The sequence below is a fragment of the Coffea eugenioides genome, chromosome 2 (genome assembly GCF_003713205.1).
Source record: "Coffea eugenioides isolate CCC68of chromosome 2, Ceug_1.0, whole genome shotgun sequence".
In the NCBI taxonomy this organism is placed as follows: Eukaryota; Viridiplantae; Streptophyta; class Magnoliopsida; order Gentianales; family Rubiaceae; genus Coffea; species Coffea eugenioides.
In genome coordinates, this window is record NC_040036.1 from 76,558,132 (window position 1) to 76,583,310 (window position 25,179).

The following is a 25,179-nucleotide window of genomic DNA, read 5'->3' on the forward strand; positions in this document are numbered from 1 at the left end:
TATATATATGTCTCTCTCTTGAGGGTAATTGCTGCTATATATATATATATATATATCTTTTAAGGGTAACTGCTGTTATATTCGAAGTCAGCAGCATCATGAGGCCGGCAAATCGTCAATTGGTGGAAAAGCAAAACCAGAAAATCTCTGAAACATCAAAAGAAGTTAAGGAACAACCCAAAGATAAATATCCAACCCAAACCAGCCCCTTCAGTCCAACGAGGTGGAACTTTGTAGTACCATACAATTCCCCTCTCATAAACCTCTCAAACTCTTCTACCCTTATCCCCTCCTTCTCCCTTCTTCTTCCTCCTCTTCATTTTCTCCAAATACCTCTTCACCTCTGTGGTAATGGCCTGTCCTTCGTCAATCATAGGAGTCTCCTCCATATACCAAACGACCCCTTCTCTAGAACTTTCAAAAAGGTCCACTTCAACCCCACCTCTGTCTCTCCCTTTTCCTGCTGAAAAATCCCATTTTTATGGCCTAAAAGTTACTGCTACTTCCGCAGCTTCTTCTTCTAGTAGTAATGTTCATTTGCGTTCAAATGGGAATTCTGGGAGTTCTTTTGTTGCTTCAGCTGTGGTGACTCCTAATTCTTCTGTGCTTAGTGAAGAGGCCTTTAAGGGGCTAGGGGGTTTTGGGAAAGGCTCTTTCGATGTTAGTGAGTCTGAATATGGTGACGAGTCTGAAGGAGAATTCGATGCTGAAGATGGGGAGGTAGTTGGAGATGAATTGGCTATTTCTAAGCTGGGGCTGCCTCAGAAGCTTGTGGAAATACTTGAGACTCGAGGAATCACACATCTTTTCCCTATTCAAGTGCGTATGGTTCTGTCTTCTCTTACTTGTTTCAATTTTACAATTTCAATTGGAATGCCTTTCTGTTGTAAATTTAAGGCTAGAAGTATGCGTGCCGCAAAGCATTATTCTTGATGGAAATTTTGTGTTTATGTCTATGCTGGCAAGTTTTAGGTTGATGGAAATTTGATGCTGAATTTGCAGGTTTAACAACTTATCCTCTGTTTAGTTTAATATGGAAGATGAAATGAAGTTAATAGCAGCTGAATGGAGATTTTTTTCCTGCTTGTGTTCTTTGGCTGTGGTTAATGGAACACTGTCTTTAGTCAAAGTATATTTCTTTAATTTGATATTATACTCGGAAGAAAAAGGATGCTAGATACGCCCGGTTAAAATTTTGATTATGAACTTAATCCATTTGTAAATGGGTTACTGTTAATCAATTTGAGTTGGCCCTTGAGGCCTTTTTGATTTCTGGTAGTTGCTTCCTGTAATCATGAACTTTTTATGTACTATTTTTGACATGTATGAAAGGGAATTCAATGTGGATTTTTACAATTAATGTGGGGAACAACATTAATGACATCAAGCACCCTGCAGCTGTAATCTAGGTTTTTTTTTTTTACTTGCTCTGAAACTTTGATAGATCAAATGAGGTATGAGAACATGTTTATTTATTTGTCTGATTTGTTCCTTTTACTCTATTTTGTAGAGAGCTGTATTAGTGCCAGCATTAGAAGGTCGAGATATAATTGCTCGGGCGAAGACCGGAACAGGAAAGACATTAGCTTTTGGAATTCCAATTATTAAAAGGCTCAGTGAAGATGAAGAAGAAAGAGGTCCTAGGAGGTAATGTAGTATGGTATGATGCTTCTGACACCTTTATTTGAAGAATTAACAATTTTTTTGTGTGCATTTTGAAGGCGGTCTGGACAGCTTCCCAAGGTTTTGGTCCTTGCACCTACTAGGGAGTTAGCCAAGCAAGTAGAGAAAGAAATCAAAGAGTCAGCACCATATCTAAATACTGTTTGTGTTTATGGAGGAGTTTCTTACATTACTCAGCAAAATGCAATTTCACGTGGAGTTGACGTGGTGGTGGGAACTCCTGGTAGACTTATTGATCTAATCAACAGTGGCAGTCTGAAACTTGGAGAAGTTCAATACTTAGTCCTTGATGAAGCTGATCAAATGCTTGCTGTTGGATTTGAGGAAGATGTGGAAGTAATTTTAGAAAAGCTTCCATCAGAGCGACAAAGCATGCTTTTTTCGGCAACCATGCCTGGTTGGGTAAAGAAACTGGCTAGGAAGTATTTGGATAACCCATTGACCATTGATCTGGTAAGTTGTTGGTGTGTTTTAGAATCCTTTATCATTTTTTCACCTGGATGGTTTATGTTGTGAATCTAATTCCATTGCTAAAATTTTTATTTCGTTTCAGCTGGTCTTGCTATGGCTTATTGGTTTATCACGCCCCTTCAATATGAAATTTTTATTAGTATTTTGTTGTATTGGTCTTTTTATCTTGATATTTCCTAATTACAGTCTTTGTTCACTAAGTCTAGTTTCTGTTTCCTAGTTCACTGTGAAGTCTCAGTTTATTTGTTGAAGGAGGCTCATAGACTACCTTTCTTCATGCACTGAAATAGAACTTCCTCCTCTTTGGTTTCTATCCTCGTCCTTGCTACTCCACAGGTTGGTGATGAGGAAGAAAAGCTGGCTGAAGGGATCAAGTTGTATGCCATACCAACCACTGCAACCTCTAAGAGAACTATCCTTAGCGATCTTATAACAGTAAGATTTTGCAGCTTTATCTGCTTCTTTCAATTCTTTTCATGTTCATCCTAAAAATTGAGATACTATAAATTTCTGCATAGGAACCGTTGTAGTAAAATTCTCTTAGTTTAAAGGTTTTATTTTCTCCAGGTCTATGCAAAGGGTGGAAAGACCATTGTGTTTACACAGACAAAGAGAGATGCTGATGAAGTTTCATTAGCACTAACAAATAGCATAGCCTCAGAAGCACTGCATGGAGATATTTCTCAGCACCAGAGAGAGAGAACTTTGAACGGTTTTAGGCAAGGGAAATTCACTGTCCTGGTTGCCACTGATGTTGCATCTCGTGGGCTTGATATACCAAATGTAGATTTAGTAAGTTTATAGCATTCTTGTGCGTTCTTAATCATGAAGATGTGAAATTTTCATCTCAAATTTGCTGCTCCATATGAGAGTGTCCTTGCATATATCTGTGTGGTTATACTTATTCCTGATAATATCATAAAATGGTGCTAAATAGTGTTTTCAGTTTCGAGTTGATGGCAAATGATTATCAAGAACTGAGCACAGCAGAGTTGTTTATGCAATAATAATATCAAAAAGTTAGATGACACTGTTGAAATATCACTTTAAAAGCGCTGTTAACAAATGGCACTATAAGTTAAGCTGTATAATCAAATGATGAGTAGGACATTAACTTATATCAAAGGAATTTTGGCATGTAAAGTTTCAGAGGCTCATTGTCCATAATGAGTATGGATAGCATTTGTTTGTCAATATCTCTGTTTCATCTTCAATGAAGATGGCTACTTCATGCATCAAAATGTTATTAAAATGCCCAATCACATATTCCTGGCGGTGACTGTAGGGGGCATAGTTTTTACTCAGCTGGTGTCTTTAGTTGCTAGTGACTTGATGTGGGTGTTTACTAGATGCCTGATGCTGGTGTGGAGTGGCTGTTGTTGGGTGCACTCTCTGATGGATTACTAGTATACCTGGGAAGTTTTCCAAAAATCCTGTCACCTGCCTTTCATCCATGCTTTATATTTTAACTCCACTATTATTGCAAACTAAGCACATAATTATGATTTTCACTTGTTTTTGGCCTTCACTAGTTGACTAGCTTGTTTATGCATACCTGTTAATAGTATAATAGAAAAGTACATTGCATAATAAGTATATGATACTTGATTGTCACGAGTACTTGTACATAATCTCACTTCAGCTTCTAAAATCTTATTGATCATGTGTCTCTTGCTGCCAGATTATCCATTATGAATTGCCTAATGATCCTGAGTCATTTGTGCATCGCTCTGGCCGAACGGGACGTGCAGGAAAAGAAGGCAGAGCAATTCTTATGTTCACAAGTAGCCAGAGGCGAACAGTCAAATCGCTTGAGCGTGATGTTGGCTCTAGATTTGATTTCATTAGCCCACCATCTATTGAAGAGGTTTTGGGATCATCAGCTGAGCAAGTGGTGGCCACCCTTGGTGGGGTTCACCCTGAGTCTATATCATATTTCACTCCAACTGCTCAACAATTGATGGACGAACAAGGAGTTGATGCTCTTGCTGCAGCACTTGCACAGTTGAGTGGTTTTTCACGACCACCGTCTTCTCGTTCTCTTATTACTCATGAGCAGGTAAACTCAATTAGATAGTGTTCTAAGGTTTGATGTTTACTATAGGAGTGCTAACCTTTTCATTTTCAAGATAATCGTGCCTTGCATGTGCATTATGGTATTTGACAAGCATATGATTTGACATGGTTAAGTGCAATTATTAGTGCTGCTCTTCCAGAAGTGGTTGACAGTCTCCCAATCCCATATTTGAATTCTGGTTCTATTTGTTCTGTCTATTTTATGTTAGGATTATTTATTTTAGCTGTCTGCACACATTTCAGGGATGGGTTACATTGCAGTTGATACGTGATTCTGGTGCTCGAGGATTCTTATCAGCTAGATCTGTTACAGGGTTTCTCTCTGATGTTTATTCAACTGCTGCTGATGAACTTGGAAAAATCCATCTGATAGCAGATGCCAGGGTATTCATCATATAGACTCAGTTCAATTTTATTGCTATTTGTTCGGCATTCTTAACCTTTGTTCTCAATGATATCAGGTTCAGGGTGCAGTATTTGATCTTCCAGAGGAGATTGCAAAGGAGCTACTAAACAAGGAGTTACCACCTGGAAACACTATTTCCAAGATTACAAAGGTGGGTTCATAATTCTTGATCCTGTTTTAACTTGCATTGCTGTTGATTTTGATGGAATTGCGGATAATCTTGGATGATTATAGCGTCAATTACTTAACTAAGATTTCTTGTATGCGTATGGATTTGCTCTATGTTATAGTTGCCGGCTTTGCAAGATGATGGCCCCCCAAGTGATTATTACGGCAAATTTTCAAACAGAGAAAGGGGTTCGCGAGGAAGTTTTAGGGATCAAAGGGGTTCCAGATCTTCCAGGAGTTGGTCCAGCAGTCGGGTCTCTGATGATGAGGATGACTTTAGGCGAGGAGGTTGGGGTAGCAGAAGTGGTAGCCGATTTTCTGACAACGATGACTTTAGTCGAGGAGGGAGCAGGGGAGGCAGAAGTGATTGGTTAATCAGTGATAAACGATCAAGCCGGTCAGCTCCTTTTGGGAGTAAGGACAGGTTTGTTTCTTCTTGTTTGCTAATTTCCTATCCATTCGGAAAGCATTCCCATTATCTATTTCAGGATTTTTAGAAGAATTTACTTCTGTTACTATAATAGCATTATGTCTCTTCAACCCTGCTGTCGAGTATGCTAGTTTTCCCCATAGAATGGGAAGATGTGCCAGTTAGTGTCAAGATTTTTGGTTGGCTACCAATCATCCGCTAATCTTTAACCTTTTTGATAATCATACTACTTCCAAATCTGTAACAGAGGCTTTGGTGGTGCATGCTTCAACTGTGGTCGGAGTGGCCATAGGGCATCCGAATGCCCTAACAAGCAACGTTACTAGTTTGGCGATTGGTACCGTGCATCAAGCTAGTCTTTTGTGCGCTTGAAGGTTTCCGACTATGCTGAAATTTGGATCTCCTGATCTTTTCATGCCAAGGGTAGTTCTGACGGTCCAACAGGTGGAGGAGGATGATCCCGAATTATGGCAAACAAGCTGCTTCAATGATTTCTGGCTCCCAGGCACTTCTTTTGTCCAACCCCTCACCAAATTAGTCAATGATGCGATAGTCATTCTAATTATTTTCTGTGACGGCAAGCTTTCATTTTTTGCACCATATTCAGGCAGTGTTCTCTATATAACACATGACGTCCTGGCACTTGTGCCGATACTTGTTGAGACAACATGCCCTCCTAGTCTTTAAGTGGATTCTGATTCTTAATTGACAGGTTTCAGCAAATGTTCCGTGGTAATTTTGGAAGTCAGATGCAATAGAAAATTTTATACCATGATTCTGATCAATTATATGCGCATATATCTTGTATCCTGGACACGTAGAAGATATAGCTTGATTAGGAGTAATTAAAACAGGAAATCTCAATAAGTCAATCTTCTCAGAGACCTACAGATAAAAAAGAAACTAATGAAGCTCAACCTAAGAGGTAATTACCGTACAAAAATCAGGCCAAGCATGTACCAAAGCCTGTCAATGTGGCGTGAACTTTGACTCTTTCGATCTCCATCCAGATAATTGGCCAAAGTGTTCATTTGCACGTATTTGAGCTGGTATTTTTTAGCCCCAGAATTCTGGTCCACTTGATTTCTTCCAATCTCCATCCAAGAACTTCACGAAACTGTCAATTTGCTGTCTTCTGCATTTTTTGGAAACTCTAATAGGTTATATTTAGTCTATCTACACAATCTGAAGCTTAGAAGGATTCCAGGACAAACTGTTCAACAATCAAACAATCAAGATCAGGTCAGCGTTACACGATCAGAATCTGTTAAAAGTATTGGATTATTAGTTCATGTCAATCAACACACGCTCAGAATCTGTATCAATTATTATTACTTCTATATATTCTTCTTTTCAGTGCGCGTGCTTGGAGAGTTAGTACACATGCCTTGCCTTCAGGCTAAATCAGAGATGCTTATCAGTTATGATGTCAAAAATCTCAACCTTACAACTCTTAGGCTCCAAATCTAGCTAAATGCATATTCTCAACGAATTTGAATAATGAAAAGGTCCCAGACACTTGCAATCCTTCTCAGAGAAAAAATAAAATAAAATAAAAAAGTCTCAACATTGATTAATACTAACATATAGTCTCCAGAAGTGCAAGTTTTACCAAGATAAGCCCTCCCTCCAAGTTTCCCACTGATTACGAACCTAACATTACATTGACATCTCCTCTACTAGTCACTTGCCATATAACACATTCATAACAGTCCTAAAAGCAGGTCCTCTCTTATTCTTCAAAGCATCCCTAACTTTCTCCTCTTCCGGGACAAGCCCTTTACTCTTCAACATTTCCAATACCTCTTTCCCCTCTTCTTCCAATCCCACCTTCATTAATCCTTCATAAACCCCAACACAAACTGCTGCACTCGGCTTAATCCCCCTCTTCTCTACCATCTCCTCTACATACGTTTTCGCCTCCTTCACCAACTTCGCATCCCCACTAGCCACCAATCCCTTAATCAATACATTATACGTATAAGCATTCGGCAACACCCCAGAAGCCAACATCCTCATATAAACCTTCAACGCCTCCTTTGCCTGCCCTGCATTCACGTACGCCTCAATGACTGCAGTATGAGCCACCACATCCGGCATCTGCCCCTTATCCTTGATCTGAGAAAACAGCTCCAAGGCCTCGTGAGTCAAACCGTCCTTAGACAATCCGTCGAACATCTTGACTGCACTATTCATGAGCCCATCACCTCGCATATTATGAAACACTTCTTGTAAGTTCTTTGGATCCTCGGGTTCCTCGATAATCGGTTTCTTATTAAAGGGGTCATAGGGAGGTGGTAGTTTGGACTTATCAATCTGTCTATCTCTTGATCTTTTGTCTTCAGATTCCGATTCTGAGTCCGACTCTGAATCAGATAATGAAAAATTGACTAATGTGCTTCGCTTTCGGGGTGCGGTGGTGGGATTTATCGGTGATTCGGAAGCCGATGAGGAGGAAGTGCAAAAGTGGGTCAGGGAAAGTTGGGCTTTTCTATTGGATACACATAATAGTGATTGGGACTGCAATGGTGGTTTTGATATTGTTGTGGGAGCCGATGATAACGGAGAAATGGGATGAGAATGGAAGAGGCGGGGATGAAATAGGCGTTTTAGGAGTGAAGATTGAGAGGAATTTGAGATGATAAAGCAGCGGGTGATGGTTGTTATCGGCGCCATTGTTGCCGGGAACTCTTGCTTCAGCTGCTGTCTTGTACACTGCAATTTTCGAGGGAATTTTGTAAGAGCCGTTGGCAAGAGAGGAAACACAGTAGTGAGATTATGGGCCGTTATCGAATAGGCCTAACAGACTAGGGCCCAACATATACATCCTTTGAAGCCCAAGAGTTCCCTTTTCTTTTTGTAGCTGCTTGCATGGGGTATGGATTAATCTTTCCTACATTGACAGTGTATACACTATGAGCGTTGGATGAATAATAACTATGTAAAATTTGAGTTTAAAATTCAATTTTTGCACATATATCATGAATCCAACGACGATAGTGTATACACTGTAAATGTATATAAGATTTACTATATATATATATATATATATATAATGGGTCATTTTTTATAAGTAAGAGAATTTGAACTCACCTCCTATTCACAATTCCTTTTACTTTACTATCAAAGTTTTTCTCGAAATCAGGTAAGGTCTTTGTTCGACTATCAGGTATTAATTTGGCGAGCCATGTAAAATGATAATTTACATAAATGTATAAGTTGTAAATGTCACATTCCAGTTAATCAATTAAACATTTGTCAAAAAACCCTCTTTTAATATTTCTCTAACAAATATTAGTTCAAGGCAATACTAACTATTAATAGTATATTTTTACTTAATGAATTATCAAAAGTGTAAATTTTGAACTATTTTATTTGATTTTTTCATTAATTCTACCAGATCTGCTATTAATAATATGTTTCGTGAATTGTGCAACTCTTAGATTGGCAAAGTTAATAGTAAAATCAGACGAATGGCTCAAAATTTACACATTTGCTAATTCAATGAGAAAAAACATAATATTAATAATTAGATGACCAAATATTGATTACCCTGACAAATTATAAAATTTGCTCGGGAAAACAAATATATAAGGCTGAAGCTGAAGTGTATTTTTCAAAATTCAATCGCAATTGCTACTGGTACTGGCGCACCACTACAACTGAGTCCCTCTTTCACACAGTCACACAGCAGGAAGAAAGGAAGGAAGGGTATGGCGGAATGCCCGAGCCTGGGGATTCTGATCGATATAGTAGATGAAGATTGGATGAGAGACACCCTTCCAGATGATGGTATCCTGTTCCCTCCCTGACCTCAATAAAATTTTGCTGCTTATGGATTCTAAATATATTTGAATCTTTTTCTTTTTTTGGTGCAGATCTTCCGTTACCACCTGTACTTGTTTCCAGAACTGATGACACTGAAGATTCTAGTATGCTTCTTTTCCACCCTAGTTTTAGTTAATCAATTTTGGGGACCTTCTTTTCCACCCTATTTTTAACTAACTCTTTTTTCTTTTGTTGATTGTTTTCTTGAAAACAAGAAGCTTTGGTTGATTTTGCGGCATGAGTAGTCCCGTGATTGTACAATAATGATGTGGGTTTTGAAATTTTGTTAGTATATCTGAACATATTGTTAATCCCGTTTTCGTTATTTTTCCAGTTTTCAAGCTACCAAAAATTTGAGCTTTTATACATCCTCTCTTAGGAAAATATAAAGAAGATGCCAGATGTTTCAGTTTTCCATTTTTTGGTTTCTTTTTTCCTTTTACCTCGTTCTTTTGGTGTGTTTATGAAGTTGTTGGATATATGTAGATAGCTGGATTTTAAGCATTCCTAAAGGCATGGTCTGAGACTCTTGATATCAAGGAAAACTCCCGATCTCGTGGGCTGATTAACTAGCAATAGTTTCTAATAGTATAAAGGATTGCGCAACATGTATCCAGATCCAAATGTCTTGTTTTCACTTTTGGTATTGTACTACCGAAATGCATAGAATTTTGGAGTAAATAGAATGAAAATCATATGCATGTCATTGCTCGATTTTGGATGACAAATAGAATACCATTCTAGGTAGTTGTATGGTTACAATTACGTGCTATCTCTTTATCTACACGTTAATTGATTGTTTAATTACATTTTGTCTCTTTGTACATAGAACTCAATCAGATTCTTTACCTGAAAAAATATAGAAAGAATGCTTTAAGTTTTAGAAGAGCCATGATCAAAATCAGATTCTGGTAACGAGAATCATTACGTCCACTTCAGGGAAACATATACTTAATCTTATTGCCTTGTACTCAGTTTTATTGAAAATGCATGTGGATGCCATTTTTCAGCTGTATTGGCTAGGGAATGGGTCTTTACAAATGCTGTACAGAAACCAGATGAGGTCAATCTTCATTGAACTGTTTGAATGCCACATGAAGTGGATTGCAGGATTGTGGTTGACTGTATCTTTGCCAATCATCATTTTACAAGATGAAACTGAACAGCTTTCATAGATGCTTGGTTTGAAGTCATGAGTTTCGGTTCACAAAGCTTAGGAGATCCTGCAGTTTAGATGGCTTATTGGCAATATGCCTTTCAAGTATCTAAGAAAAGTACTATATTTTACTGGACGATGATCTTTATGTAGCTATTTGTAACAAATGTCTCCTCTATCACAGAAATTATATATCACAATCACGAATTGGAATACCTTTGCTTGGCTTCCACAAGTTCTGAGTTTAGTTTTGTCTAAAGTAGTTGTTTAATTTCTTGAACGGTCTCAATGTGAGTGATGTTTTCATCTACATGCGACTATATTGGATATAGACAAATATAACTGAAACTTTATGCTGGTATGGATCTAAAGCTTTTGAATTAATGAAAGACTGAGAATTTCATATACAAGTCTTTCAAGTCATTGATGCGACAATTTATGACTTAGTTAAGCTTGCTATCTTGCTCATATGAAAGTTCCATCTTTTTGCATTTGTTATACTTTTCATCTGACTTATTGTGAACTGGATTGCTCCTCAGATCAAGAGGTTCAGCAAGTTGATGGCGATACGTGGCATGATCTTGCACTGGGAAACTCCTAAATACCAGATTACGGCCTGGGGAAGTATATATTGGACAAGTTATGTTTTCCAGACGCAATCATAGCAGCCCCTTTGACATAGATGGAAACTCTACTATTTTGAATTGAACTCTAGTTTCAAGAAGTGATGTTTCAGTGTCAAACTTTTTGTGCGAACCCTGTGATGCAGACATGAGTTCTTTTCTTCTCTCTTTTTGCTGTGTAAATGCATTTTGATTGCCCAGGTGACTTTTGCACGCTTAGGAAATATTTTGGTTCTGTAATGATGATCACATTCTTTAGCCACGTAACTTGTGCTAGCAACGATGCAGTGAATTTAATCACTGTAGCTATGGTTTTGAAGGAACGTGTTCCATCCATTTATAACTTTCTAAGGTGCTGATTGTAGTCTATCAAAGAAGATAACTGCCGGGAGGTGAGGATTATGACAAAAAAAAAATGAGCTCCTACATCAGAACAAGCATTTTAAAGGATTTTTCTTGGCTGAGACCTGGCATATAACGAAATGACTATTTGCTATTTGCTGTAAACCAAACTCTTGTGCAGCTGGAATTTTACCTCACAATTGTTAGACTTAAAATGGTACTGTGAGTTCCTCAGTCTTGTTCCAATTACAAGTTTTTTTACAGTTTAGGATCTCATTGACGGGATAATCTACATCCTGTGATCTATCAATCAGTACGGGTTCAACTGATAAGTTTGGTCCCGTTATATAACCAAAGAGCTTAAAAAAGAGAAAACAAGCCTCGTCTGGCTAGAAATTTCATTGGTACAAATGTTGGCCAAAATCTCTACCATCAAATTAAGCATTTGTCCAAGAAAATGTTTTGATGTGCAGCAGATCAACATTCTTCAGTTTCATTGGTGGAGCTATCGTGATTACCAGCAGTAATGCCATGCCAGGGATTCTGCATAACTTGTTTTTCAGCATTTGTTAGTTTCTCTGGTCAGCTAATATGTCAGAAGCCAATCATCCATCTTGAATTTCAGCAATGATCTTTTTAAATCTTCACACTCCTTAAAATGTGGAGAATCGTATTCTCAGATTAAGAGGAGGGGGGAAAAATGATTCCCTGCAAAAGTCAAGAATACTTATCCTTTAAAGTTCACTTCTGCAACTCTAGTTCAATTAGTTTTGGACTGCACATTATCTGCCGAATAGTCATGTTAACGAAAATTTTCCTAACACTGCAGGAATGGAATGCGCCTAAATCTCTGCATAGGCTATACCAACTACTATTATTAGGCAGCAAAATTGCAAAAAATCTGCACAGTCTTGGACAAAGTTAACATTCATCCAAAATCCATGCCTAAGCAGTATCAAAGCTGCTGATGCAAGAACCAGTGGAGGCATCACTACAGCTAGACCCTTCTTGATGCTTGCTTGCCTGAGGCAGGTATGAGTAAGCAACTGCTGAAATCCCAATGGCAATTGAAACTCCAATGCAACTCCAAAACCACCTTCTTCGGATCTTTCTTCTCTGCCGTTGCTGCCTTGCGAGCTCTGCAATATTAGAAAAATCAACAGATAAATCATGAAGAATACAAGAAATGCTTAAAAACTTCAAAACAAACAATTCTGTAGCAAGTCGCAGATACAGTAGGTCCAAATAATGACTGGCAGAAGCAACAGAACTCTATAAAAACCAAACATGTTCACCACTTAATTCATAAATATATACGAAACAAAATAGTAAATTAAAAGATTGGGATTCCAACAGCAGCACTACTGTTCAGGAAACTTCAGTACACAAAACAGCTAGGCATGTACTTCAATAACAAAGCAGACATTAGCTGAAAGTACCTATGATTCCCTGATTCCTCTGTGACATTTCATGATTAACAGCTTCATAGTATTGCAGCTTGTCACGCAACCGAGATATTTCCTGGTCTTTGGATTCAAGGATTGCCTCTGCAGCTATTTCAGCTTCAGCTCGTGCCTCACCTATTCCTATTGCGTGTGCAACAAATCTAGCAACAACAACCTCTTGAGCGAGGTCCTCAAATGCAGCATTGTTATGCTGCATACTCCCACTAGAATTTGAAGGTGAAGGCAAAGCTATTCCAACCTCAGACAGAAGATCAATGATCCTCAGCCACTGACCGCGCATTAAGCTAAGATCCTCCTCGGCTTGCTTGCGCCTTTCAATCTCCTCCAGGAGACTAAGCCTTAGGGAACGCATTTCAGATTCGAGATTTGGGTCATATGAAGGTGCATTTGAATTAGACGTGTCCGAGGAAAAATCTGTGGAAACCATCTAAAACATCAGTTGCTCCTCCTCTTTCAAAAAAATGGAAAGTACTCATTATTCTCACCAGCTCATGAAACTATATTAAATAAAAGCACCAGAACTCAGTACATAAGCTAAATGCCAAGCTCCAGCTCCTTAAATAGTGTGTTTCCTGGCATATTCAAGTTTTGTACTAGCTTTGCAGAAAATTTCATTATTACATGATGAAGAAAAAATATACTAACCTAACCTTACAGATATCGTATGAATCCACTGACCTAACCTTAAGAAACTGTAGCTAACAAACACAGGTATTTATCATCAATAATTTAAACACAAATAATTTTCGCTGAATATCTAAGAAACCCACAATAGACACAGAATTTTATATGGAAATAGAGATATTTACCTTCAATTGCATCGAAAAATTCGCCTTGATTTGAAACAAAACTCCGACAATCAAATTGTCCAGTCACCTCATTTCTACTCCCCAAACTCTCGGACTCGCACCTCGGATCCAAAAAGCCATCTTCCTCCTCCCCAAATAATTCATCCTCAACTCCGCCACCAAAATTATCCTGCATCACTTCCCCAGCCTCCTCCTCCACCACCACCAATTCACCTCCCTTCTCCTCCGCCGGAATTTCAAATCCACCACCATTCCGATTCCCAACCACTCCAACTCCGCCACCTCGACGCTTGTGATTCACAACATAAGGAGACGGCGACGAAGGCTCGGACGCCGTATCCGGAATCGGAGCCTGTTCCGGAGTTGCATACAACGCCGGAGATATGTAAATGTGTCTGGGAGCCGGCGGGGCCTTAGACACTGAAATTTCCCTCCCTTGAAGGGCGTAGCTTTCATCGCGTTTCGGTGGAGGTGGGGGAGCTGCAATCCGGTCGGATAACGGCGGCTTCGTGTAGGAATCTCGAACTCGCGGCTCCAGTAGGTTCTCAAGCTCTATAGTCGAAAACGTCGGCATAGTTTTAGGGAGAGAAAGTGGGGGAGATTCGTGCGCCTAGGGTTTGATCATTTGGGGTGAAGGAGAAAGCGGAGATCAGAAGACTGAAGAAGAGAGAGGGAATTGAGACAAAAAGGGAGGGTTTTTTGGGTTCTGAGCTACGGGCTGATGAAGCTTCCTAGGTTTTTGGAATTTTTTAAATGTGACTATTAGTAGCAAAAAGTTTGAATAGCTCAAATGTTGGTTGTAGCCGCACTTTTCAAGGTGGAGTAGTTTGAATGGGCAATGTTTGGCGTCTTGTTCGTCAAGAAAACTGTTGAATTATCTATACGTGTTGGATAATAATACATTTTATTTTTCCTGCTGAATATTTCCTTCTTTTTTTGTCTAGTTGAACCTTCTTCTTTTTCTAGAGTAAAATTTTGTTGGAAAAAAATTAATATAGCATTTTTTTAACATCATGTATGTGAGATAAAAAAAATAGTTAAAAAAATATGTTGATAATACAGATAAATAAATTTTGATAAATAATTTACTCTCAAAACAAAAAAAAAACATTTTAATTTTATCCATGCCTTGTAGGATATTGAAATTTAATAGTTGGATGATTTTGGATAAGAGTTTGGCTAAGATGGGTCTAGTTGATGACAGGGATTTTAGTATTAGTGATTTGAGAAATTATCTAAATACAAGGGTGCTAAAAAGGTAAGTGTATGCGTAATTTTGGTTAGATAAGATGTACGGTGTCTCTTAACATGTATTCATTGGTATCTGTTAAAAGAATCTTTTTATGGAAAAAAATGTGGATTTTTTTTTACAACTCTTCCTTCCTAAACTATTTTTTCTATCCTAAACTTCTACATAAATTAGAACATCTTGTAACCTATAATTAAAATTAAAAAAATGCTTTTAGTTAGAAATTTTATTCTTATTCCATCCAATTAATAAATTGATAATTTGTTGGACTCATACAACATTAGTTTTTCATGTCTATATATTTATGAAATAACTTATATACAAACAAATTATATATACACACACGTTACATGTCCATATATATATATATAGTACATATATCCATGTCTTTGTATATAAACTTAAGGAATGTGACTAACTTTAAGGTAAACAGCTCTTCAATATGCAAAACATTATATTTATTAAATGTTTTTATATTTTTTAAATGCCAAAAAAATAGAGAAGAAGTTCAGTATAGAATATTTCTATTAATGAGCACACCAATCAATTTTTCTACAACTTTTCGACTAAATAAACACAAGAATTTATATTTTCTTGCATCATTTGCTTGTTACATTTATCGTTTGGATTGCAGTTTCTAAGAAAAAATTTTATGTTTTTCACAAACATATTTCTTAATCATCTTTTTGCCTCACATACATTAAATCACTACAGTGTATTTTTCCACAAAACTCCAAAGTATAGTAATCCAAATGGAGTGAATTCCTTTTTCTTTGCCTCACTTCACTTAATTTTTCCCCATTACACACTTCTCATATGACTTTCCATCAAATAAACAGACAAAGCCCAAATGAAGTTCACCGTACAGATGCTAATAGCAAAAATAATAATAATTAAAGAATCCGCCAAAGGTGAAATAATTACACATAAAAAGACCAACGTAGTTTGGATAAATATGGTAGACAAGATAATATCAAATTGTTGGAAAAATATGATAAACGATAAAAAAGTAGGTCCGATGTTAAATTTCTTTTTATCAAAAAGTGATACAATTCAAGTAGTACGTAATAATTTAACAAAATTAATAATTGATTACCTTATTTTTAGGGTACTCATCGTGTGCTGCTAAAATACTAAATAGAAAAAAAAAACCATCTTAGTTATATAAAGGACCTTCTAATTTAGGCCTTGTTTGACAAGCAAGTTTTTAGCCAAGTTTGTCTACTATAAATTTTTTAACAACTTTAATTACAATAAACTCAAAAAAAATTTCAAAAATTTTAAACTATACACTTTAAAATATTCAAAAATTTAAACATATTAAAAATTTTTTCTACAATTTTTACAGCAAGTTACAGTAAAATTTCAGACAAACATCCAAAAAAATTCACTTGCCAAACAGCGCCTTAGTTGTGCAAACTAGAAAAAGGAGACAGAGAAGACGTCATGGCCTAGGTAGCGGTGGACCTTAGACCAACGCTGTGGGAACCCAGAAATTTGGTTGCGGAATCTCAACTCCACAGTCCACACCAATTACGGGTGTTGGCGGGTGATTTGCAAGTCGCGGTTCAATTCTGATTTCTCAAATGCCGACCGAGTCAGGAGTCAACCAACCGAAGGTTCGAGTTTCCCCCCATTCTTGATTTGATTTAAAGGACATGCGTCAGCTAAACGGGGCCCATGTCTTTTCTTTTGCTCTTTCGCAGGTTCCCATTTTCTAATGGGGTCTGATGATGCCTTTCTTTGCTCAACAAAAGCGACCCACAAAACATAACAGTTACAGAATCTCAAAACATTGCTAATGTTACACATTTGTAGTACTATTACATTTCCGGTTACAACATGTGGATACCAAAGAAAAATTAAAGAGTTATATTGTTTTTAGTTTTTTGGAATTAGGGTTTAATAGAAAAAGTATATATCTCTCAATGCAGTACTGTAAGGTAGGAGGTCAAGGGTTCAGACCTTACCTCCCATCAATGTACCACAGTATGTGATTTCTTCTAAATCTATACGTTGCGTGGTGCACTTATCTGAACCGATGGTAATTTAATCTCCGTCGGCTCTCTCGACTCAATTGGACTATCCCGCTTAGCGTAGGCTCGAGTAGGAATAGGTTAGACTAAATTAGATGTGCTGTTACGAAAAAAAATACAGCACCTTGCAATTATTGCTCCAATGATTGTGAGATTTACTTGATAAATTGGGACATGAGGCAAAAACATGTAAAGGGGGCTCTATAGGGGCTCGGGAAAATGAGGCCAGGGATTGGAATCGATAAAAAAACAACTCTATCCTTCATGAATCATGATAGATTAGCAAAAAAAAAAAAAACATGTTTAAAGTCATGAACAATAAATTTGACCGAGAATCTTCCACACCTCGACGAGGGGACCGTTTTGGAGATGCATAATTTGTCAATTTGCGAGAACGAATGAAGAAGAGTTGTGGAACTTTCCAAGGACATTTAAAGATGGAGTTATTCTTGCTGAATACAGATTGGAGTTTAGAATTCTAAATAAGTCGAATTGAACTTTCAAACTGTTACACTCAAATTCAAATTTTTGTATTAGAGCTTTAATTTAAGTTTGAGTTTGATTCAAATTTACTATTTAATAAGCTTGAGTTCAATTCGAGGGCTTGAAAATTTATTTATTTTTTAAATTTTAATATTAAATTATCATCGATACACTATTAGTATTTTGAATTATCCCATAGTAGAGAGGCCAAGCGCTATTCCCAAGAGAGAGGGAAAATTTTAAAAAAGAAACTTTCACCAGATTTCTCTCTTTCTCTCTCTCTTTTTTTTTCTCGTAACGATAACATTTTTATAAGTTAATCCATCTCAAAGATTTGACTAAATTAAAGGGGTAGTTTGAAACGTCCTTTGGATTTTTTTCAATGCATGTAGTGTTCAAAGAGAGACTTAATCCCTCTTTAGTAGTCACTGAATAAATGAAATACCAAGATATCATTTCTAATCAGAATATCAAGATACCTGGGATACAACATTCATCGATTTCGATTAAGAATTCTTATTAAGAATCTTTTTTTTCTAAAAACCCTAAAATATGCTTCACATGAATATGAATACATAATAATATAAATGCGCATAAGCATTCATAAATATTCACACTTTTACGCACATTTCATTTGTATAATGACATAAATACGAGTTTAGATGAATAAACAACAGTTAGATCAGAGATGTCTATGAGATTAGAACTTATAGACGTCTTCCCAAGCTACATATCTCTCTCTACGTGACTAATTTAATCTGTATAAACCATATATATGGAGAAGTGACCTTGGGCATATGTTTTTATGCTTCTAGACCAAATGCACTCTATAATCGCATGTTGTTTTTAGGTCGTTGTAATTTAGTTCAACATGATAATTTTAGAAACTAATCTCATTAATCCGATGCCATTATTTACAGAAGACAAGAAAAGAACAATAAAATTTTGAAAAAAAAGAAGAAAATTTTGTTATCTGTTCATTTATGAATGGGATAATTTTAGAAACCTCCCCTGAGGTTTCTAATAATTTCACTGAGCTCCCCTGAGTTTTGAAAAATTACACATAGCTCCCTTGTCATTTAAAATGACAATACAATTTAATTCAAAATACTGGATGTCGTGTTGTATATTTTGAAATTACGGAGGACTTTTCTGTGTATTAGATTTACTACAAGGGGTTTTTTTAAATATTTTACCCTAATAATAACGAAGTAAATAGTTAGAAAAAAGAAATATATAAAATTTTTAGTTCAACATCAGTATCATTCTTAATTATAGTACCTGTGTAACTAGAACATACAAAGGTAAAGTACTGTAACTGCAAAGGATTTGGGCAAGTATCCTACACTGGCAAAATATTTATCAATGGACAAAATAAGAGCAAGAAAGCTATAATATTTATTTAGTCATAAGAAGAAGGGACAAAAAACCAAAAGACAATATTACTCTTTCCTATAGTAATTACCCTATAGTAAGTCTTGATGCATGAGCTCTCACTTAAATTAGAATCTAATCTCATTAATCATGACGCTGTTATTTACAGAAGACAAGAAAAGAAAAACACAAAAAAAAAAAAGAAAGAAAAGAAGAAACTTCTGTTATCTGCTCATGCATTTATGAAATGGATACACGATGGTACATACATCTTCCTCGAATTAAAAGATCATCATGAAAATGGTGTTTGAGATTCGTTGTGATGATTAAGCTCAATTACTGATGTTGCAATAGCATCGTCAAGAGTTGGATGCTCAGAAGCATGAATGCTATCCGCAGATTGGCTAGCCAACCTATGACTTTCACCGGTTGCAGAACTAGGTGCCCTCGTCCATTTCGAAATGAGCTTCTGTATGTATTCATCGATCATGCCTTGCTTAAACATGCTACCCATCTATAATAATAAATAAATAAAAATAAAAAGTTAGGAAAAAACATAAAATTTTTAGTTCAATATCAGATTCATTCTTAATTATAGTACCTGTGTGACTAGAGCATACAAAGGTAAGGTACTGTTACTGCAAAGGACTTGGACAAGTATCCTGCGCGCATGAGTAAAATATTTATCAATCGACGGAAAAAGGGCAAGGAAGCTACAGTATTTATTTTTCTCATTTCCTAGTAATTACCCTATAGTGAGTCTTGGGATAATAAATCCCAATTCTTCCATAATGCATGATTTGAACCCATATGTGGTCTGGAGGGTGATGAAATGGGTTTGGGTTAGTACACTTGGAAGTTGTTCCACATGATCAAGAACAATGTATCAGCAAAAAATATCAACTCACTTACCCAAACCCAAAAAAGAAAAGCAATCCCGAATGAATTTTGAAATAGTATGAAGTGAATCAAGTATAGAAAAAGAGTCGGGCTATGAAACCAAAATAGTTCATCAGAAGGAGTCACCGGTGGTGCTTCAGCTTCTCCATTCCTTTGTTCTGCAGCCCCCTTAGCTAATTCAGTAATTATGTGCTCTAATTTAGCACCCACAAGAAGTAATAGCTGCAATTTGAACCTCATGGAAACCTTAGTAGCTGCATGAACTGAGTAGGTAACAACTATTTAAGGGGGTAAATTAAGCTGATTTACTCACTACTAAAGGCAAGAATGATAGCCAGAAGTATGAGTGCCACCCTGCAGCAATTAACCATGCACAGAAGGGCAGGATCAATATAAATTTTCCAAATGTGGTCATGACAAGAATGAAATACAGAAACTAAAGAAGAATTTGACATACCTGCCAAATCCATCAACAAAAAGATCATAGCAAAGACCCACAAGTACCATCTGTTGTTAAGGATCAGGCATCAACATTGTTGGAATGACTTTTCATTATAGTCTGGAATATGAGAAGTTGAATGTGTATAGGTAGGTAGCTATACCTTATGCGAACTATTTTCTTGAAGTCATGTTCGAGGGTCCGCAACATGTAAGCGTGAAAATCGAAGTGAGGCACGGAGGGACAATGAGCCTGAAAGCAAGATAGGTAGACTACACGATCAAGAATGATAGAGGATTGTGTACAGCACAAATTACATCTTTTAATCAGCTATGTTATATGATGGTTGTACCCGTATAAATCCTTCTCGCAAGACAATGTAGTCTGACTTGGTAACTGAGCCATGAAACTGTCTGAAGAACGATACCTGCAAAAGATTTGAACCAGCAAAAAAAAATTTCTATGAGATTAAAGATTGGAAGTTACATAAACGAAAATATATAGTTCATTTCTACCAATTTAAGTAATTAAATGCCTGTCTCAAATATGAAACTCATCTTTCTCCGAGTATTCCATATATATTAAGCGAGTTCAAGTTCATAGTAGAGAATTTTTTTGTTTTAGAATTAATCTTTGTTACACTGTTAGTGTATACACTGACGGGATTAGATATATGTCACATTATCTGAATTTAAATTTAAAAATTCAAATTTATATACATGATAGACATCTAAACCTGGTTGTGTATATATTGTCCATACATAAAAAATTTACCTTTTTTTTCCAAAAACAAAAGGTAAATTGTCCAATTTAGCTTCTCTATTGCCACGTATAGAATGATAAGAGCCAAGCCATCTCTTTGTCCATTACAAGAAGCAAAACATTTATACAGTATAAAGAAAAAGAAAAAAAAAAGAAACTGGTACAAGAATCTTAATAGAGGGTAGAAACCCATGTTTAGTTTCCATAAACACAAAACCCTTAAATTCCTATCAAATCCACGAATACTTAAGGACCAATTTGATAATTATTTCCCATTCATCTGCCAATTTTTAGTAGAACGTGATAGGATCAAGAAAAGCTGTAAGAGACTTCATACAAAAACCAGACTTCTCCTAGGTTATTCAAGATTATTAAATGTTAGAATAAAAGAAGAGTAAATCTTATATACACTGACAATGTATACACTATCATCGTCGGATTCATGACATATGTGTAAAAGGGTATATTTTGCTGGTATATTTCATCTGGGATGGCCAAATTATAAAGGGAGGCAAAATAATTAACCCCTAAGCTAACTACTACTTTTAGCAAATTGATATTTATAAGCAAGTCTAAAAAAATTATTAAAAATAAAAATAAAATATATTTGTAAGCAAGTAAAATAGATCATATGACAATTGATACTAAAGTTAAATATTAATACCGATGCATCAAATTATTTTAGTAAAATTCATTAACGAAAAGGGTAAAGAATCTCACCATCCAACTCACAACAGTAGACTTTTCCCATTGTCTCCCTGCCCTCTCCTCGAATATTCGGTGGACAAAAATTTCATAAGCTGCAATAGAAAAGTACAACAAACCCCCACAGAAAAATTTATTAGACTAACCAAACTAATTACTCGTTGGTAGAATATTTAGTGTCTTCTTAAATAGTGAACTATTTTTTTTGCCAGCTCTGAAAACTAATGTGTCTAGCTAGAAAAAATTACCTCTATCATGTGGTTTTTGCATCTCGCTTCTAATTGAATCCTCCCAGGGTTTCCACTGCTTTATCTGTGTTGAGATCAAGTTTATGAAATAAAAGATACTCAGGATATTAACCGAATGAATGGAAACAAACAAATAGAAATGATTGATAAATTTTTTTAATAAAAAAAAACTGCTGACATGATTCACTTTTTTTTTTGGTTAAATCTATGGATTTTATAAATTTTGGCAAACAGACCTTTTATTGGAATATACAACTTCTATTTAGATTTTTCAAGATTTTCCAGCACCAAGATAAAAATAAATTATTAGGAGTTGTCTACATTTTTAGTATTTGATTATTTCTAGTTTGTTAGAATTTGCAGAATTTTGTTAAGGTTGTTTAAGAGATTTGTTAGTAGAACATGTTAACAAGCATTTTTTTGGTTAAGATTGGTTAGGAGATGTTTGTAGTTGCTTTGTTATTCTATCTCTATAAAATGGGGAATTAATAAATAAAAAGTAAGTTTTTTTTTTTGTAACTTTGATTAAGATGTTGTTTTTTAGTTTGTGCCATAAAAATCAACAAAGCGATATCAAGGCGATAACAAGCGATTTGGTGAGGATCTTTTATTGGTTAAAAGCCAAAATGACAAGAAAAGCTTTTGGGTCTAATGCTTCAACTTTTGGCAGTGAAACTTACAAATTTTGGGCATGAAATTTTGGACTTTTTTGGTAGTCAATCTATGGATGTGATGGAGACAGGTTATGTTCCAGCACTATTTGAAAATCCAATAGATACACAGATTACAGACTACAGAATTGCAGTTATACAAATATCCAAGGCCAACATTGATGTGGCAATTTTGGATGCCGTTTTCTCAAGAATAATGGCTAGCCTTATTTATGATGCGATTAAGAATGAAATATTCTCAATTAAAATAAAAGGAAACATTTTCACTTTGAATTGGTCGAAGTTTGACAATTCTATAGCCAAGCATGATGAAATCAAGAAATTCAGATGCTCAAAGAATTCAGGAGGAGACCATTGATATGTTAGGAGATTGTTAATAATGGTTTTTTTTTAGGTTTATGCCTTAAAAACAACACCCTTCTACTCACTTAACAAATTTTTTTTTTATTCAAATCGAGTATATAGGGAACTAAGATTAGAGTTAGACACCATAAAATTCACTTTGCAACTTGTCTTCCGAACGAGGCAAGAAAAATTCCTGCGGGACTTTACTATGTTTCCCATTATTGTATAACGAGCTTCAAATGCAGTACCTTTGCTCTTCCTAGGAGCACGATGGTAGCACAGAAGATCACATGAACCACAGCCAACACAAATATGAAAATGTGCAGCTGATGCAATGCTTCCAGTGACAACAGTGGGAGTTTTCCCTGTAAATGTAATCCAACATATAAACAAGAAAAGAAAGAAAAAACAATCGAAACCACAAACATACAAACTTGGAAATTATCTTCTTTAAGTAGTAGAACGGAACCCGTGTATAAATGAATTCTGTGCATTTAGACCAGAAGGTAAAAGTAAAGATTACTTTTTTATTGAAACATGATGATACCTGACGTGCACAAGTTTCCAAGCTCACATCTTCAGCCAAAAGCCTCCTCCCATGTTTTATGATGTCAAGATGCTCAGAACCACCAGAGGAAGCCTCAGTTTTAAGCTTGCATGGGAGCATGATGTTTGCAGCATGAGGAGGAATGCATATACGGCTTATTGGACCTTGAAACACCGTCAAGAGTAAGGAAATAAACCCCAGAAGCATCAATTCTGCAACAAAGGAGAGGATAATAGCAAATGTTCCAATATTAATTTGTGAGTATCATAAGGCAAATTAGTGAATATTGTTGATCAGAAATTCTGGGATACTTAAACATTCACAGACCTCCCTTGACCTCCTGTAAGGCCTTAAACAATGACTTTTGCTCCTTGTGCTTGAAAAACTGAATCCAAAACAACAGAAAATTAGATTTATGTACACTGAAAACAAGTTGGAGAAACAGATATTCTTTCACGCAATATTTTGATAGGAAGATTTTGGATACCTTTCCGAGTTTACGAAGACCACGCTCAGCCCCGAAAGATATGAGAACAATAATAAAGCAGACGACGGTCACAACCCATGTTGGTGTGTACTCCAAAGACCGGGGCTCTCCGTTGGCCATGGACAGATCTTAATCGCGTATTTTTGCCGGTAAACTCGTAGCAATTAGTATTATCAGCTATTTATATACGCCATTGTATGAGATATTATATGACTGTGAGCAGGGTAAAATGAGGGGCAGAAGGCTAGAAGCTGATCATCCTGAGGTAAAGAATGTAAGATTGCCAAGCAACGAACAAAAACCTTTATACGCTTTCTAGTTTCTTACTAGGTGGGAAATAGGCAAATAGCAAGATGATGCTATGACTCAAAGTTACGGACGCATTGCACTGTTCTTGTTTGGATTGCCATTTTTAGAAGCTTCTGTAAAAAAAAAAAAAAAATACTATAGTGATTTGATTTATGTGACGTAAAAAAAAAAAGAGAAATGTGTTCATGAAATGTGTAATTCTTTTTTTTTTTTTTTACAAAAAATCACGATCCAAAACCACTCATTATGATTAGTCAAGTCAACACAAGTTCTTGGTTACTTACTTGTGAGGTAAATTTATTTATTTTTAAAATTTTTGGTCTCTCTATTTTGAAACTTAACATCTGTGATGCTGGCACAAGACATTTCACAGTAGACAGAAGCCAGCCACCTTCGTTCTTCTTTACGATAACTAAATTCCCATTTTCCAACCTAAGAGGCTTGCCAGTACGAGCTTTAGTGCCAATCATCTGTCAGGAACACTAGGTAATGCGTCGTAGCTTTGGGGAATGCGGAGTCGTTTTGAAGGTAGCTCAGACTTCTGGCACATATGGTGTCGTTGCACTTAAGAAGTTAGTTGGGAATTCTGTTGCAGTTTGTTATAGTTAGTTGCATGGTTAGTTGTCAGCTTCAGTCACGTTGCATGGAGGTGTAGGAAATTTCTATAAATAGCCAAGTATAGGAAAGGCTTGGCAGACAAGATTCATTACAGAAATATTCTCAATAAGATTTCCCTTACTTCCCTCATTTTCTCTCAATTCATGTTCCCCCCTTCCTATTTCCCTCTTATTATTTCTTCTTCTGAGAAATTATCAGGTTAAATCCTGACAAGTGGTAATCAGAGCCTTCAATTCTCGGTGCAACTTAACTGCAAATTCAAATGGCAGACGGTATCAGACTCAAGAATCTAGATGAACAGCTCCGGAAACTTGAGACTAGGGTTCAGATTCAAGTAGATTCCCTGCAAACGGAGTTACAGGACGCTCGAACGCACGTAGATACCAAAATGGACGAGCTCGACAAGAAAATTGACGCGTTAATGGCAGGAATGGAGACGAAGTTGACTTCATTTCTGCAGGCTCTCAACAGAGACAGAACAACAACAACTGGTGATTCGCTTCCCCCAGAGAAGACTCCTCTATTGACCAATCCACATGCCAGATGCA

At 36.4% G+C, this 25,179-nt stretch overlaps 6 protein-coding genes across 6 annotated transcripts in view; 2 read left to right on the forward strand and 4 right to left on the reverse strand.

Moving 5' to 3' along the window:
- The first annotated feature begins 208 nt into the window (after positions 1–208).
- On the forward strand, positions 209–6,019 carry LOC113761726 (DEAD-box ATP-dependent RNA helicase 3, chloroplastic). Its single transcript, XM_027304831.1, has 10 exons — positions 209–819; positions 1,511–1,647; positions 1,722–2,136; positions 2,491–2,589; positions 2,722–2,946; positions 3,836–4,213; positions 4,474–4,614; positions 4,692–4,787; positions 4,927–5,228; positions 5,482–6,019. Exons 1-10 carry the CDS (start codon positions 352–354, stop codon positions 5,558–5,560), a joined length of 2,340 nt encoding a protein of 779 aa, XP_027160632.1. The 5' UTR covers positions 209–351; the 3' UTR covers positions 5,561–6,019.
- Positions 6,020–6,659: 640 nt separating this feature from the next.
- Positions 6,660–8,070, reverse strand: LOC113763061 (pentatricopeptide repeat-containing protein At4g38150-like). Its single transcript, XM_027306750.1, has one exon. It carries the CDS (start codon positions 7,908–7,910, stop codon positions 6,918–6,920), a length of 993 nt encoding a protein of 330 aa, XP_027162551.1. The 5' UTR covers positions 7,911–8,070; the 3' UTR covers positions 6,660–6,917.
- Positions 8,071–8,835: 765 nt separating this feature from the next.
- On the forward strand, positions 8,836–11,164 carry LOC113763062 (anaphase-promoting complex subunit 13). The gene is made up of 3 exons (XM_027306751.1): positions 8,836–9,026; positions 9,113–9,166; positions 10,758–11,164. The coding sequence occupies exons 1-3, from the start codon at positions 8,948–8,950 to the stop codon at positions 10,817–10,819; spliced, it is 195 nt and encodes a 64-aa protein (XP_027162552.1). The 5' UTR covers positions 8,836–8,947; the 3' UTR covers positions 10,820–11,164.
- Positions 11,165–11,826: 662 nt separating this feature from the next.
- Positions 11,827–14,238, reverse strand: LOC113763885. The gene is made up of 3 exons (XM_027307867.1): positions 13,459–14,238; positions 12,623–13,063; positions 11,827–12,322 (listed from the first exon to the last, which is right to left on the reverse strand). The coding sequence occupies exons 1-3, from the start codon at positions 14,030–14,032 to the stop codon at positions 12,129–12,131; spliced, it is 1,209 nt and encodes a 402-aa protein (XP_027163668.1). The 5' UTR covers positions 14,033–14,238; the 3' UTR covers positions 11,827–12,128.
- A 4,528-nt stretch (positions 14,239–18,766) lies between these two features.
- Positions 18,767–25,179, reverse strand: part of LOC113754170 (MLO-like protein 13) — a 32,737-nt gene continuing 26,324 nt past the window's right edge. The window contains exon 14 of the mRNA XM_027298526.1: positions 18,767–19,114. Within this exon, the coding sequence (XP_027154327.1) occupies positions 18,893–19,114 (222 nt within the window). The 3' untranslated portion in view covers positions 18,767–18,892. The remainder of the gene's footprint in view (positions 19,115–25,179) is intronic.
- LOC113754180 (MLO-like protein 13) lies at positions 19,346–23,891 on the reverse strand. Its single transcript, XM_027298536.1, has 12 exons — positions 23,705–23,891; positions 23,545–23,602; positions 23,218–23,429; positions 22,919–23,035; positions 21,655–21,718; positions 21,422–21,501; positions 20,292–20,366; positions 20,103–20,191; positions 19,958–20,007; positions 19,814–19,854; positions 19,513–19,722; positions 19,346–19,417 (listed from the first exon to the last, which is right to left on the reverse strand). The coding sequence occupies exons 1-12, from the start codon at positions 23,822–23,824 to the stop codon at positions 19,346–19,348; spliced, it is 1,188 nt and encodes a 395-aa protein (XP_027154337.1). The 5' UTR covers positions 23,825–23,891.